This window comes from Athene noctua, chromosome 20 (genome assembly GCF_965140245.1).
Source record: "Athene noctua chromosome 20, bAthNoc1.hap1.1, whole genome shotgun sequence".
NCBI lineage: Eukaryota > Metazoa > Chordata > Aves > Strigiformes > Strigidae > Athene > Athene noctua.
The window spans coordinates 3,831,786-3,846,742 of record NC_134056.1 but is presented as its reverse complement, the minus strand read 5'-3'; the positions used below and the strand labels follow the sequence as shown (position 1 = coordinate 3,846,742).

At 46.2% G+C, this 14,957-nt stretch overlaps 1 protein-coding gene across 3 annotated transcripts in view; it reads left to right on the top strand.

Moving 5' to 3' along the window:
* The window catches only part of COL5A1 (collagen type V alpha 1 chain), a 158,941-nt gene extending 145,941 nt beyond the window's left edge, over nt 1–13,000 (top strand). Inside the window, exons 60-66 of one of the 3 annotated variants that reach the window (XM_074923446.1) lie at nt 183–218; nt 1,011–1,064; nt 1,431–1,689; nt 2,118–2,230; nt 4,434–4,502; nt 8,277–8,510; nt 11,253–13,000. In XM_074923446.1, coding sequence (XP_074779547.1) covers nt 183–218; nt 1,011–1,064; nt 1,431–1,689; nt 2,118–2,230; nt 4,434–4,502; nt 8,277–8,510; nt 11,253–11,399 — 912 coding nt within the window. In that variant the 3' untranslated portion in view covers nt 11,400–13,000. Of the gene's footprint in view, nt 1–182; nt 219–1,010; nt 1,065–1,430; nt 1,690–2,117; nt 2,231–4,310; nt 4,503–8,276; nt 8,511–11,252 lie in introns of all 3 variants that reach the window. The other 2 variants (XM_074923445.1, XM_074923444.1) reach the window with 2 other exon arrangements.
* Nucleotides 13,001–14,957: the final 1,957 nt, after the last annotated feature.

Sequence of the window (14,957 nt, the reverse complement as noted above, 5' to 3'; positions counted from 1 at the left end):
TGCTTTTTGTATGTTGGCAAATAAAAGCAATACTGAACTCAAGTGGATGTGAAAAGTGGAAACAGAAAGGAAGTGGATGAAAAAAAACCTGCCTTGTATAACACTACTGTCTCTCTTTGAGGAGAGACTGACTTCTCTGCTAGGAGATGTACTGACTCCTGTCTGTATTTTTCTTTATACAGGGTCCACCTGGTCCCAAAGGTGCTAAAGGATCATCAGTGAGTATAGACATTGTTAAACGAAGAGGCTGAGGAGCTTTTATTAAGTGCATAACCTACTGCGACTCCTCCACATCAGTGGCATTAAGGCAATTAGCCCAAGATGACTGTAGTAAATGCAGCCTTTTCAGGCTGTCTAAGCCCAGAAATTATAATTGGGAGAGGTTTCTGTTGCACACGCTGTATTTCATCGAACATCAGTGTAGCAAAGATCATATGGAGGAATCCAGTGCATAGTCCTTAGGAGAAAACCTACTGCTGTAAAGTGAAGGGTATTAAAAATAGACTGTGAAGCGGGAGGTGGCAAGCTGAAAAGCAAAGAACTCTGTGAGAAATGCGACACTGAAACAAGCTTCATGTTACAGATCTCCTATGCAGGCGGCTAAAAATTCCTCTTGGGCAACTTCCTAATGTCTTTTTTTCCCATGCAGAATTCAATGTTTTATTAATTTTAAGAATTTATTTGATTTTTTTTTTTTAAAACGGATTGACTGAGAGAGTTAACATTTTCATGCATTGGAAGATCTTTCCTTTTTTGTAGAAAGCCTAAGCAAAATTTGACTGTTTAACCTGAATTGTTTGACTGTTTTCTTTTACCTAAGCATGAAAAATAACCAAAATAAACATTTTCTTGGGGGGGTGCATGAGACTCCTTTTGTGTGCCTTGAAGGGACAGGAAAAAAGTTTTTGCTGTAAGAGACTATTAAAAGAAATAACGTTTGGGAATGCGATATAAGTGACAAATACTTTTCCTGAGTGACTCATACATTTTTCCCTTGTTTTTCTACCCAGGGTCCAACAGGTCCAAAGGGTGAATCAGGTCTTCCTGGGCCCCCAGGGCCTCCTGTAAGTAGAACCCATTACATGAAGTGTGAAATGAGGTTCAGATTTAATGGGTGTTGTGATGTCAGGAAGTAGAAGGTTTCTGGGCAAAGATTCAGCGTATCAGGAGTCCTAGCAATGGATTGGCATCTCTTAGAGATGCTGGGGAACAAAGCAGGATGCGAAGGGAGAAGTTACTAATGGGAAGATGATGAGATGAGATGGACCCAGTCTTCAAGGCTGGTGGCCAGGGGTTTTGTCAGTAGCATTCTGGGTGTTTTCCTTTTGTGCTGCTGCTTCTCAGCACTGGTGGCTGGTTGAGACATCTCTTCTGTCTCTTCCCCACTGCCAGAGCAATGAGAAGTTGTATCTTCTTTCCCCACAAATCAGGGTCCTCCTGGAGAAGTCATCCAGCCACTGCCCATCCAGTCTTCCAAGAGGACCAGGAGAAACATTGACGCCAGCCAGCTGGTGGATGATGGAAATGCTGACAACTACATGGACTATGCAGATGGCATGGAGGAAATTTTTGGCTCGCTGAATTCCTTGAAACTGGAAATTGAGCAAATGAAGCATCCATTGGGCACTCAACATAACCCAGCGCGTACCTGCAAGGATCTGCAGCTCTGTCACCCTGATTTCCCAGACGGTGTGTCCCGGGCAGAGGGGGTGCAGGGAAAACACTGGGGGTTTCCCAGCTCCACACAGTGAATACAAGCAAGTGCAGAAAGAAGAGTAATCTGGGGAGTCCCTGGCCCTGGTGCCCCGTGAGCAATGTGGCTGACAAAGGATTATGTAGAGAAGAGTTGGGCTAGATGATCCTTGTAGGTCCTTTCCAACCGAAATATTCTGTTTTATTCTAAGAATGGAGATATATGATAAAAAAGAGTTATTCCTGTAAGGTGACAGAGTATTAGGTAGAAGTGGAACATAACCAGTTTTCAAAAAAAAATATGTATAACCAGTAACCTGTGACAGAGATGAAACGTCCCTGGTACGATGGTTGCTGAAGAGCCCGTCATCCTTCCTTCACAGTGCTGATTCTTTCTTCCCTTCTCTTCCCTTTCGTACATCCAGGGGAATACTGGGTTGATCCTAACCAAGGATGTTCCAGGGACTCTTTCAAAGTTTACTGTAATTTTACAGCTGGTGGAGAGACTTGCATCTTCCCTGATAAGAAATCTGAAGGAGTAAGTCCACACAACTTTTTTTTTTTTATTATTCCCCCCCCCATATCATGGTGCTAAGAGATTGTTTCCTAATATGAATATTCCTAGACAGTCAATTTCAGGAGAACTGAACGATAGCAAGTAAGGATTAAAGACCCAGAATATTTCTTTGTTACTCAATGTTGGCTTCTAAAATAATAAGGAATATGTTTACAAAGGGAATTTCTTTGAGTAAGTCAGATTTAAACTGTGATGTGGGACAAGTCTTTGATGATTTCTCAGGCATAATAAATGCGAAAACCTTAATGTTTTTTTTACTTTGCTTTACAAAGGCAGAAGTGTGTGTTGGTGCAGGAGCTGCAGCTCCCCATGGGCTTCATTTAACTCCTTCCTTGTCTTCCCTCCTGCAGCCGGGCTGCTGCTCTGCTGCCTGCATGCATAAGCACTGCTGATTCCTCTGCCCTTACTGTGTCTTCAGGCAGAGCAGATAAATGTTTCTCCTGTCATTTCTCCCCATGTTTCTTGTGGGTAAATGATCCTAAATGACTGCAACTAGCCTCAGCGCTCTTCCTGGCACCGTTGCACAAGGTCGATGAAGTTATTTGTGTAATGATGTGCTTAGCTCAACCATACTCATAATTTTTGTCCTGTTACCCATGCACTCTTGTTTTTTCAGAGCTGCTCTCCCTGATGTCTGGGGACCAGCTCTCGCACTGGCCAAGCATAAAGTCTGGCCTGGGGGAGCTCTCTAAGTGTCACAGTTGTGCCCCAGCTGTGTTAAAGGTGCAGACAAAGCTGTTCACTCCAGTGAAAGCCCTTTGCTTGCTGAATTTCATCCCCCAGAAATATGTGCCAGCACAGGACAAATAACATGCAACATAAATCTTCCTTGAGTTTTCATTAGGGCTGTTTAAATAGGAGATGGATTTCTTCTCCTTTGCATTAATTTGTCGTGGCTCTCCTCAAAATGTTGACAGCTGAAAAAGTGGAGTCTGCCCATGATCTTACAGTTGCACAGGCTCCTGCCACACTGACTCTGTGAGTGGCTCTTTGGCCCCATCTTGTCCACTGTGGAGCTGTGATGCTCCTCAAATGCAAATTGTGCTACACTTCTGCAATACTGCCGTAAATAAGAAAAAGCTTCAGCCTGCTCTTTTTCCATGTGGAGGAATGAAAGCAGCTACCACACCAGCATTAAGTATTGGCCGAGTGGGTTTATTATAAGCCACAGCAGAGTTTAAGCCATATCCCTGTTCAGTCCATCCTTAACCCAGCAGAAACACACTGACTTGCTTTATGGTTCACGTACTGAAAGGGAAGGACAGTCCCAAGACACCTGCGTATATCTTGGCGGTTGTTTTTGAGGAGATTTACAGCAGAAGTGAGGGAGCTTGTGGGAGGCTAAGGGAGCAGACAGCAGCCACGCTCCTTCCTTCTGCTCTGACTCAAAGTGATTCAGCTGCTTAGACGGGGCTGCCATAAAGGATGCTCCGACAGCTCATTTCTTGTCAAGGTCACCCCCTGCGTCCGTCACGCGCGATGGTCCAGCACCAGCTGCGGAGGATGTGCTGTGCTGCACCTTACTGCTGCACAAACACAGGAGGCAGGCAGAGGCTTTTCCTTAATCACATTCTTTGCCTTTCCCAGCCCCACAGCATCTGGATTTGGCATTGGAGTGACAGCAACCTTCTCCTTAACCAGCATTGCTTTTCCACCCCAGCCTTCCCGTGAAGATCAATGCATCTTTTACCACTGATATTTCCTTTCTTCCTCTCTCCCTTTCCTTTTATCTCTCCTGCCAGTAGACTGCACTACTGGTTTTGCATCCAAAGTATCTAGGAGGCAGAGATCGTTAGCCTTTAGCAAAGGAGGCTGATGCCAGGGCAGTGCTGGGCAGCACCACACCGTCCCGTTCTGCTTGAGGGGCTGCCGGCACCTTGGGCTCTGCAGACTGGTCTTGTTAAATCTTAAGAAAATATTTTAAAGGAAGTTAGACAGTTTCAGTAAGACATGCAAACTCTGTTTCTGGAACTGAATGTAACTTTTTTTAATTTTTTTTTTTTCTTCTTTCTCTCTTTCCTCCTTGCCCTCCACAAACTAGGCTAGAATTACTTCTTGGCCAAAGGAAAACCCAGGCTCCTGGTTCAGTGAATTCAAGCGCGGTAAACTGGTAAGATGCATCTTGGTGCTTTCTGTTTTCTTTAACCCATGTCATATTTTACAGAGTAAAATGGCTCGTTGGCCCAAAGAACAGCCTTCCACATGGTATAGTCAATACAAGCGGGGGTCTTTGGTAAGTGGCTAACCTTGGCCCTCTAGCCTCGGAGCGTGGCATCTGCTTTGGTATGGCCAGACCTGTTGCACTCTGCATGCTGGACTAATAACCATCACAAGTCACAGTAAAAACATTTAAGGTGGAATACTGAAAAAGAAACAAAACCCAGTGGGGATGCTTTTTTCCAGTCTGCTGGAAACTTAGGAGCAGGTGATGGCTTCCCCCTGCATTAGAAGGTGACATGCTGATGTGCTGGGGGGGGGACACCCTGCAGAGCTGCAGCTGGTTCAGGTCTGTCTCCGCAGAGCACTGCAGCAGGGTGCGTCCTGCAGTGGGGCTGTTGCTGTCTCCTAAGCAGTTCCTGTTATGGAAACTGGGTGTCCCCGTGCTGTTATTCCCCAGATGTGTAGCCTTATCTCAAAAGCTAAGATCACTCGATGCTTCAGCCCAGAGCTGGGCACGGTGCTGTCACAGCCTGTGCTTGCTGGTGCCTGGGCTGAGGTGGTGAGTCTGCACATCTCTGGTCTGGGGCAGGTTTTCCTCAAAGGATGAATTTCATCACCCACACTGGAGATGAGCCACACTGGAGGCTCCTCTGCCACCTGCAGAAGTCACTGGTTTAAAGGAAGATTTCAAGCCATGTGTGTTTGCCAAGCCTGGGGGACAGGCATTTGACTTAGTCACAATTAAGGATTTTTTCAAGGGAGAAGAACTGTCGTATAGTCAAACCAGTGTTTGATGTCAGCAAGCAAGCAAGACAGCAGCATGTAAAATGGAGAAAAAGCTCTGATATTTTGTCCTGTAACAGGACACTGATGTTGTGGGTAGATTGTTCCCACAAAGCCCAAGCCCTGGTCAGGGATGTCAGAGCAGCAACGGCTCAGTATAAGCCAGGTCTCCTTAAGCAACAGAAATCTCCTGCGTGTGTATCAGTTCTTGTAGGATTAGTGGGATGCAGATAATGAGCTCAGTCAAATCAGGAGAATTAGAAAAGAAGGAAATACTCTGTGGATAAAACCGACCTGTCCCTGAAAGCAGGAGATGCTCTGACGTACCGTGCTGAGCTGCCTCGTGCAGTCACCCTCTCCCCAGGGCAGAAGTTTCTTGCAGTGCCCCAAACTTCCACCTTAAAAGGCAAACAACAAAGACAGCCACGGCGTTGTTTTCCTAAACCGCATTTCATCACCACTAAACACATTTTGCTCCGATTCTGCCCACAAGAAGGATATGGCTTCTGCAGCTTTTTCTGCATTATCGAATAAGGCCGCAAAGCCAAGGCTTCAGCCTCATAGCTCCTTGGAGGGCAGCTCCTCATAGCTTAATTACAGAGCACTTCATCAGTTAATATTATGAGTACCTCCATTTCTCCATCTTCTTTGCATTTTTTCTTTCCGCTCTGTTTATCAGCTATGTTAGAGGCTGAACTGCCAAGCTATAGCTTAGGACCCATTTTCTTGAAAATAGGAATTTCAGTACTACTTGGAGCTCTTTGTTTCCATCTTTCTGTGTTGCCATTTTCTTGCTTTTTTTTTTTTACCTGTCCTGCATTTTCTGTTTGGAAAAAAAGCCACCAGCACGTAGAAGATCTGCCTGAGCAAACCACAAAACAATTAAACACATAAGCCATGAAAGTAAAGTTTGATTTTTTTAAATTTTTTTTTTTAAAGTACCTCTCATTTTGCCCCAGTCAGTACTTGGAACCATGAGACAGGTAAACTGGGCAGACATTTGCCTGGATCCAAGATCAGTTGAAATCTCTGTGTAGATGAGTGGGGTGAATGAGTTTGAGTTTCCCCTCTGGGTACAGCTGTTACTCCATGGAGAAGGTCCCTGGTGTCTTTCCACACAGCCTGAGCATGGTCTCTTGGGGGCCCTGAGCCCACAGGGACCCCTGAAGCTGAGGGGAAAATTTCCACCTGGCTGCTCAGCCCTGCTGAGGGTGCAGGCTGCTGATGGATGAATCTCCGTGCTTGCACAAGGTGCCCAGCTGTAAAGGTGCTTGCTTTCTTCTGGGGATATCTAATGTAAGAACGTAGTAAATACGAAATACAAAGAAACTGTGGTGTTTTGATGCTTCCACACCATCATAAATCAATGACACAGAGTACTTGGAGCTGATTTCTTGCCATTTCTCACGATGCAGCTAAACTGCATTTAGAGGGATAAAAGGGTCGCAGATGTTTTCTTCTGGACTCTGCTTTCCTTCTGCGTGTTACACACAATTACCAGTAGCTCTAACAAGGCCTGCCACCTATCCTGTCCTGTTATCCTTCATAGCCCTAAGGCAACTGCCACAGAGAAATGCTATCACAGAGAAAACAGAGGGATTGATTTTTTTGCAAAACTGTGTTCCCATGAGCAAGCCTTACGCACACAACCAGTTCCCAGTGGCTCCAGTTGCAAAGCTGGGACAGGTCTTCGTGCAATCTGTGGAGGGAGAGCAGCCACCGAGACCCTGTAACCCGCAGTCAGGCTCCCTCACCAAGCACTGATTTGAAATAAGAACAAATAAGAGAAATAAAAGCAGCGGGTCCTGCGGATCAGTGGTGCCACGTGTCATTGGGCATGTGCCAAGTAGTGTGAGTTTTGTGTCCCCTTCCTTCCACGTCCTGGTGGTTTTCTAGTAGCTCTCCTCCTGGCATGCGTGGCACTCTCATGGTCAGTCATATTTAACTCTCAGGAGGACAGAGCGACGGTATCCTGACAACCGGTTGGTATATTTATTTATTTTTATTATCTCTCTTACTCATGGTTTTTATCGTCTGGTTATGAATCTCTTCTACTGTTTGCAGCTTGCACCGATGTTTCTTGGTACCTCGAAGAACACTACGCTCTGTGTGTTGCCTGTGTTTTTCTCCTGGTTATTTCGAAAGAAACCCACTGCCCGTAGAGGACAGTAACGAACAGCAGCTCTGGTAGCTTGGCCGTGGCTGGAGATGCCACCTGACGCACAGTCAGTTTATACGTGCAAACTAACCGTGCCACTGTGCGTTGGCTTCCTTGGTGGGGTGTCAGAGGAAGTCCTAGAAAGTCCCAAATTCTGTAGGTGCTGGAAGTGGGTTCCCATAAATTGCGTTTTGTAGAACTGTATGTCTAGGTCCCGTTCTCCAAGGGAGAAAAGGAGCCTGATGTGCAGAATGGAGCGGATCCCTGTGCCAGCGCCGCTCTGCGTTTCATGACGTGCCCTTAGGGCAGCAAATGCATTTTCCCTTTAGCTGAGCGTAGCCTCGCTGACCAGGGCAGCACCGAGTCCTTATCACCAGGAACGGTATCACTGCAGATTAAGTGCAAAGATTGCTTAAAAGCCAGTGGTGTTGGTGGCCAGAAAAAATGAATGGGAAATACCTCGTTATGTTTAGAACAAAATACCCACAGCAGTCAGAAAATCGTGTCAAACAGAACAGAAAAATAAAGCCCCAAACCTTTACAGAAATCTGCTTTCCCTCTTCTTCAAAAGCTGGGGAAGTATGCTCAGTGTTGGCTTAAACTTGAGACGTATATCCCTCGATGTGCTTAGCACTGCGCCTTTTTGTAGGCAGGGCTGAAATCCTCCTTCCTTTCTCCTCCTACCTTGCATTAGCATTTTTTTAGCTTGTAACCATCAAGAGAAATAAACTGCCCTCGGTAGCCATCCCTGGATCAGAGCAGCCCCAGGCCCGTAGTGTGGCAGCAGGGTGGTCAGACCGAGCCCCACACACGGGCTAATGGGTGAGACTGGTGCTCCTCAGAGCCCCCCAGACCCGTTGCATTGCCCCTCACTGCCCAGTGTTTCCCCTTCTCCACCTCTCCTAGCTCTCCTACGTGGATTCGGATGGGAACCCCATTGGAGTGGTGCAGATGACTTTCCTCCGGCTCCTGAGCGCTTCGGCCCACCAGAACATCACTTACAACTGCTACCAGTCCGTAGCCTGGCACGACGCCACCACCGACAGCTACGACAAGGCCATCCGCTTCCTGGGCTCCAACGACGAGGAGATGTCCTACGACAACAACCCCTACATCCGAGCCGCCCTCGACGGCTGCGCGGTACGTGGCCAGAGCTGCTCTCGGCCGGTCCCTGCAGCAGGGGGACAAGTGCCGGAGGTGTCTGTGCCCCTCCCCTGGGTGTCCAGCACCATCTGCCTCGGAGCAAATCGTCTCCAAATTTCCTGTGCCTGCTGATGTAGTTGACTTAAGGGTTGGCCCCAGCATGGGAGGCGTCAAGTTTGCTCTTCCCTGTGCTGGGAATACATGATTTACTCAAGGTCAGGGGAGGCTGCAGCACCTCTGGGAACCAGACTGATTTGCTTTGTTGCTGGTTCTGTGTAGAGGGACCTGCCTAAACCCACTGGTTGCTTTTACATGTTCCCCCCTTGCCTTTGCTCTTCCTCTATTTACTCACGTGACGAGAGGTGAGCGATGATACCCAGCTCCGTGTGAGTTTTGCAGGCTTTGATAATAATTCTTCAAGTGCTTTCAGGAAATCTCAGAGGCAAGGCATTAAGGGTTTGGCAATGAGTTGGTTGGGGTTGGTTTTTTTGTGGCACGCTGCTGCGGGCAGCCCCAGGAGGGCTCTGGGCTGTGCTGGCTGTGGGGGTGCCCCCAGACCCAGCCCAGGGTCCCCGTGAGCTGCCGGAGGAGCCCCAGCACAGCGCTTGGTTTGTGCTTGTGAGCCCCTGCCCCTCACGGGAGCCACCTGTGCTCTTGGGAATGGACAAACCCAAGCAAGGCCTGACTGTGGCAAGATGAGGCGAAGCCACGGGATGCAGGAGGCAGAGGTTTGCATCTCTGCTCACATTTCAAATGCAGTCTTTAGCATCTTCCTCTCTAGCTCTGTTCCCTGGGACTTTCTTGCCCTGAGAGCCGAAGCAGGCATTATGCTGCAGCCCTCCTCTCCCCGTGCTGCTCTTCACATTTGCTTTAGCCAGAGTTTCCAAAGGGGCCCAGCACCCTCCTTTGCTTCTGCCTCCTTCTGTTGGGTGGCTGGTTCAGGACTGAGCTCTGAAAAATCTGCCCTGAGGAGCTAAAAATTTGGCAAAGTGGGTGCTGCTTCCATTTATTTTTGAGGCCCAGCTTGCTGGTGCAAAAGCGTGCATAATTCTCACCCTCTGCAACTGCAGTGCTTGAAGCCCACAGGACGGAAAGATTGAGATGTTTGACAGAAAAAAAGTCTTCCACATAATTTGAGATGAAGGTGGTTCTGTTCTGGCACACACACATGTGTTTTACTGTAGGAGCAATGAGAAAAATCAGATTAGAATCACTTCTTTTAACACTCTGGCAGAGAGGGAAAGGGCATCCATCCCGCTTCTGGAAACACTCAGAAGCCACATGGGGAAGTTTATCCTCAAGTACTTCATATCTCCTGTTAACGCAACGTGTCCTCGGTACAAAGTGCCTTCCCCTCCCTTTCCCTTTTTCAGTCTCGGGGATGCTGCAAGATCACACATTGCACATTTTTAAGGCAAATGTGCCTGCTGAAAACCTTTTTGGTTTAAATGATTTGGCTCAGGTGCCCCACGTTCCTCTCCCTAACGAGGGATATTTGCATGGAAAGAGGACTGTAGCTCCTTTGAGTTTATTTGCTCGGTTGCTTCTCGCAGGCAGCCATTAGCACAGCCAGGCTCAGTGTTGCAAATAAACGACTGTGAGAAGAACTAAAGCAGTGGGAGCAACAGGCACCCGCCGTGTGGGAGCACTGGGAGCGGCTGCACAAGCCACAGTGGTGGTGGGGCACAGAGATGTCATCTCTTGGCTCAAAGCTTTGGGCATCGCTTCCAAATCAGCGCGCCCCAATCCTCCCTCTCTGCAAGAGATGTTCTGTAGGGCTGTAAAAAGGAGGTAAAATAGGCTAAGGGAGCTTATTTCAGCCTTGCAGAAAGAGGTTCTGCATCTCCTGTAGATCCATCCTTCCGGATCACAGGCAGGAGAGTTAAGATTGAGCCCTGCCACGTGAAAAACGAGGTTGGGCTGCCCGGCACGGCGTCGCCGCAGAGGTGCTGGTAGGACCCGTGTTGGAGGCTGTGGCAGCTGACGCCGGCAGATCTCCAGGGCTAATGTTCAGGCCATTATTTGAATGTGTTTTTTTCTGATCTTACAGCCCTTTCTCAGTAGCTGTGATATAGCCTGTTCTTCTGAGACGCACAAATCAGAGGGTGAGGGAGAGCCAAAAGCTGCTCCATAAATTCACTTGTTTGTGCAGCTTTGTATGCCCTCGGGTGCACTTCTGCTCCTCTAATAATTATTTATATTTCGGAAATAACTGTATGGCTACCAGGCACGATAAAAAAGACAACATCACCTTGTGAATTCCATCAAACTTTAAATGTGATCTTTTCAGTAGAGCTCGGATAATAGTCAAACAAATATATTCAAATTAAATCGCTCACATTTGCTCAACAACCCATGCGTGTCCTCAGGGAGGGAAAACAACTATACCACAGCCACAACAATTTTACCAGGCTCCTGTTGCAGCTCTGAGATGTGCTGACAGCAGAGTTAGTGTCTTTTTATCTGCGTGGCAGCAGCTTCTGCTCCAAAGTCTGGGCTTGGGACAGTCATCTCCCAGGGCTTTGCTCAGTGGTCACCATCCTGCTTGAGAGCAGATCTGCTAAAGCTGCAGGGCAAGCGTGTCTGGGTGCTGTGTGCCTCTAATTCAGCTCAGAAAATGCCCGGGCAAGGTTGTCACCATATTCCCAGCTGACTGGTGAATGCTTATTCATGCTAACTTGCTCTTGTTGGGTTGGAGGTATCATCAGAGCTCTTCTCTCTCCTTCTTCTCCCCGTCAGGCAAAGAAGGGCTATCAGAAGACTATCCTGGAAATCAACACGCCCAAAGTAGAGCAAGTACCTATAGTCGACATCATGTTCAATGACTTCGGAGAAGCGTCACAGAAATTTGGATTCGAGGTGGGACCAGCTTGCTTCATGGGCTAAGAGCCACCTGAAAACTAGTCTCCAAATGAGCAACCTCGTAACCTCATTGCGCCATTTAATTAATTAAAAAAAAAAAAGAAAAGAAAAGAAAAAAGAATTCCTTGTCACATGCACGTTCTGAAACCGGACAGCGATGGGTTATTTTTTTCCGTTTTGTTTTGTGCCTCGTTTTGCCCGAGTTCCTCTGTGCCACCACGCCCACACGGACCGAACCGCCGACCCAGAGGACCGTTCCCACGACAGACACAGACTCGCATGACCGACCGCCGCACGCGTGGCCCGGAGACCTGTCCCCACGCCGCCGCTGCTCCCGCCGCCGCTGCTGCCCCACGGCCAGACCCCGCCACCGTCAAAGACTTCTTCTTCTTTGCCATGAAGCAACACCAAGCGCTTGTCTATAGATTATTGTTTGTTTTGTGTCTAAGGAAAAAAAAAAAGAAAAAATGGAAAAAACTTGAAACTCCTGTGTTGACGTTGAAGTCCCAGCAGTCCTGGCTCCAATCCAAACCCTGCTGAAGTTCATCGGAGGCATTTTGTTGACTTCCATGAGTTTTGGATCAGCTCTAACAAGTAGACATCATGGCCATTTCCAGAATTTTTAATATCTCCATCGAATCATGTAATTCTACATTTTACAAAATTTTGAACCCCATGAATTTGATAGCTAAAAGTCACACTGGGCATCTCTTTCCCGCATATTAAAGGTGCTTATATTTTTGTATGTTTGTAAGTAAATATTTGTATTGTATATTATTTTAAATGTTTGAATGTTTCTGGCTTCAAAACATGCATGTGACCCTGTCTGTATTAAAACTACCACCCTTCCCACCGTCCCAGCCGAGCATCCACCTGGGAGTGAAGATGGCAGCTCACGTCCCCACCGCTCCTGCCTCTTCCCAACCCCAAGCCTGGCTCTGGAGGGGCTTGGAATTATGCCCAGGAATGAATCTTTGCACGATGAGGGTCCAGTGAGTGTCAAATGAGCCTTCCGAGCCACAGCTGTCTTTTGGAATGATTTGCTTCAAAATAAGGAAATGAAAAACCACTTTTTTTAACAAGATTTCTCCAAAACCCTGATCTGAAAGCACGATCTGCTTTTGAGGCTCTGCCTTTTTATCCACTTGCTTATCTTAACATACATGTTTTAAATTAATTTTTTTTTTTTTTCCTTTGGCATTCTTTTAAAATCATAATAATTAAAAAAATTCATTCCCAGCGGCAGATTGCAGTGGCAGGGGAAATCCATTTGTTCTCTCTGAATATAAAGCGTAAAAAAAGAGGGAAAAAAAAAAAAAAAAGGTGCTTTTTGTTTTTACATGTCTCTGTGGTGCTATCTATTTGAATAACTTTAATACAACACTGGTGATACCCTGCCATTGGCCAATCTCCCACCAGCCTTTGCTTTTTAGCCACTTTCAACGCAGACTGCAGGCTTTTGCTACAGCCTTTGATTTATAAATGCATGCCACCTTCATATTTGTTATGTAGAGGACCCTCTCCTTTCCTTAGTTGTAATTGCAGTAGCTTATACAGTCCATGTAAAAAAAGTATTAAATGTGCTTACATCTTTTTTTCTTTTTTTTTTTTTTCTTTTTTTTTTTTTCCCGAGAATATTCATGCATTTTGTACGGTGGTAACCAATACCAGATTGTACTCAGTCGCTGAATGTTTGTGGTGCTAATTTATGTATTTGTTGGATGTCCTGACGTGATGCTGAAGCCGTGGGGGTGCCTGCCCGCCGAGCACTCCCAGGAGTCTGCAGTTTTCTTGGTCTTCCCACGGTGGCTCTGGCGGGATGGCTGCTTCTTTTTTTTTTTTCTTTTTTTTTTTTCTTTTTTTTTTTTCTTTTTTTCTTTCTTTCTCCATGCAGCGTTTTCAGCTCGCAACCTGCCGACACCATATTCCTTTTCTGTTTGTTTGTTTGTTTTCTCCCTGGCCGTTTTCCTTGTTTAGACCTCTCAGCTGGAAAATAGATGTTGCAGGATGTTACTTTTATTATTATTTGGCCTGGAGTATTACAGCAACGCTTGAGCCAAGGGGGGTCTTTCACCATAAAGGAAAAGACATCACATTTACTGTGAAGAAAAGCCTATATATGATGTCTTTTCCCTCCTCCTTCCCAAGCAGAGAGCAGCAGCAGCGAGGAAGGGAGGCAGAGCCACGCTGGAGGGAGCGGCGATGCCGCACGGTGCTTTTCAGTTTGGGAGAGCTGTGTCCATCCATCTCCCTTCTTCTGTTGTCTTCTCTACAATTTTTTTTTTTCCCTACTCGAGGGGAAAAAAAAAAAAAAAAAAAGGTGCTACCCTAAAAACTGCAGACTCCGGCAGCAAAGCAGTGAAAAAGGAGTATATAATAATATAAAAGAGAATTCTCAGTCACCTTGGCTAGAGCCTTGTTCAGGAACAGTGGGAAGGTCAGAAAAGGTTGCACATTCCTCTGCAACAGAAAAGCCATATACTGATGTATGTACACACGTGTGCGTCTGTCTAGGTCATGTGATTCTGTTATAAATTTTCATCAAGGGGGCTTTTTTCTTTTATTTTTCCTCTTATTTCTTTGCTTTAAGAAAAAAAAAAAAAATTCCTCTGTTGAATTCCACAGTGTTGTAATTGTACTGAGCTCCAAACTGTTCCGATTTCCCCAGACCACTTAGCTCTACGGTATATTGCAATAAAATTACTACTTGTATTTGCAGACATTCTTTTTGTGTAATTTTATTTCCCTCCTCCCTTAATATATATGACTTGAACAAATGTTGATAAGAAAAATAAAACCTATGGAAAAAAATTTTAGTACATAAGGCCCTTTTTAAAATATAGTGTCAAATGACATATTGTACATTTCTTCAAAGTCCAATAAACATGTCATAAAATTTAAGTGTAATGCCCATAAGAGCTATTTTTAAATATTTTAAACCTGTGTAATAAAGGAATAAATGTAATAGATTTTTTTCAATAAATCAAGTTTACTGTTTCCACCTAAACCAACGTGATGTGAATGTCTTCTTCGAGTTGATTGCAGCGTGATTTCCCCACGACCCCTCTACTCTCTGGAGCCTGAAGAGTTCATCAGAGGAGCGGTGAAGGTGCTTAAAGGTAATATATACTGTAAAATAATAAACCAAACCCATCAGAGAGAGAATTTCCAGGCCTGGAGTCTTTTTTTTTTTTTTTTTTTTTTTTTTTTCAGTGAGAAATTCTATTTGACCCAACGGTGCAAAAATCCAACCTGGGGATAACAGCAGCAGGGTTCATCCCACGACCACCAGCTCTTCACCATTTCCACCCCAGCAGCAACAGCACCTGAAGGGGCTTTGCTCTGGCTGATCTCTTCACCCAGAGACGAGTTCAGGAAACAAAACTATTTCTCCAGCTTCTTGGTGAGCTCCTCGACACCCAAACTCACGTCGCAGCCCCAGGGCACTGCTGCGTGGAAGTGCTGGGGGAAGCAACGTGGGCGAACGTTTGGCTCACCCTCTCCTCCTTTCCTCCTGCGGGTTTCACTCCAGGGATGTGCAAGAAGATGATGGCTCCTCTGGAAATCTCAAGGAATTGCCCC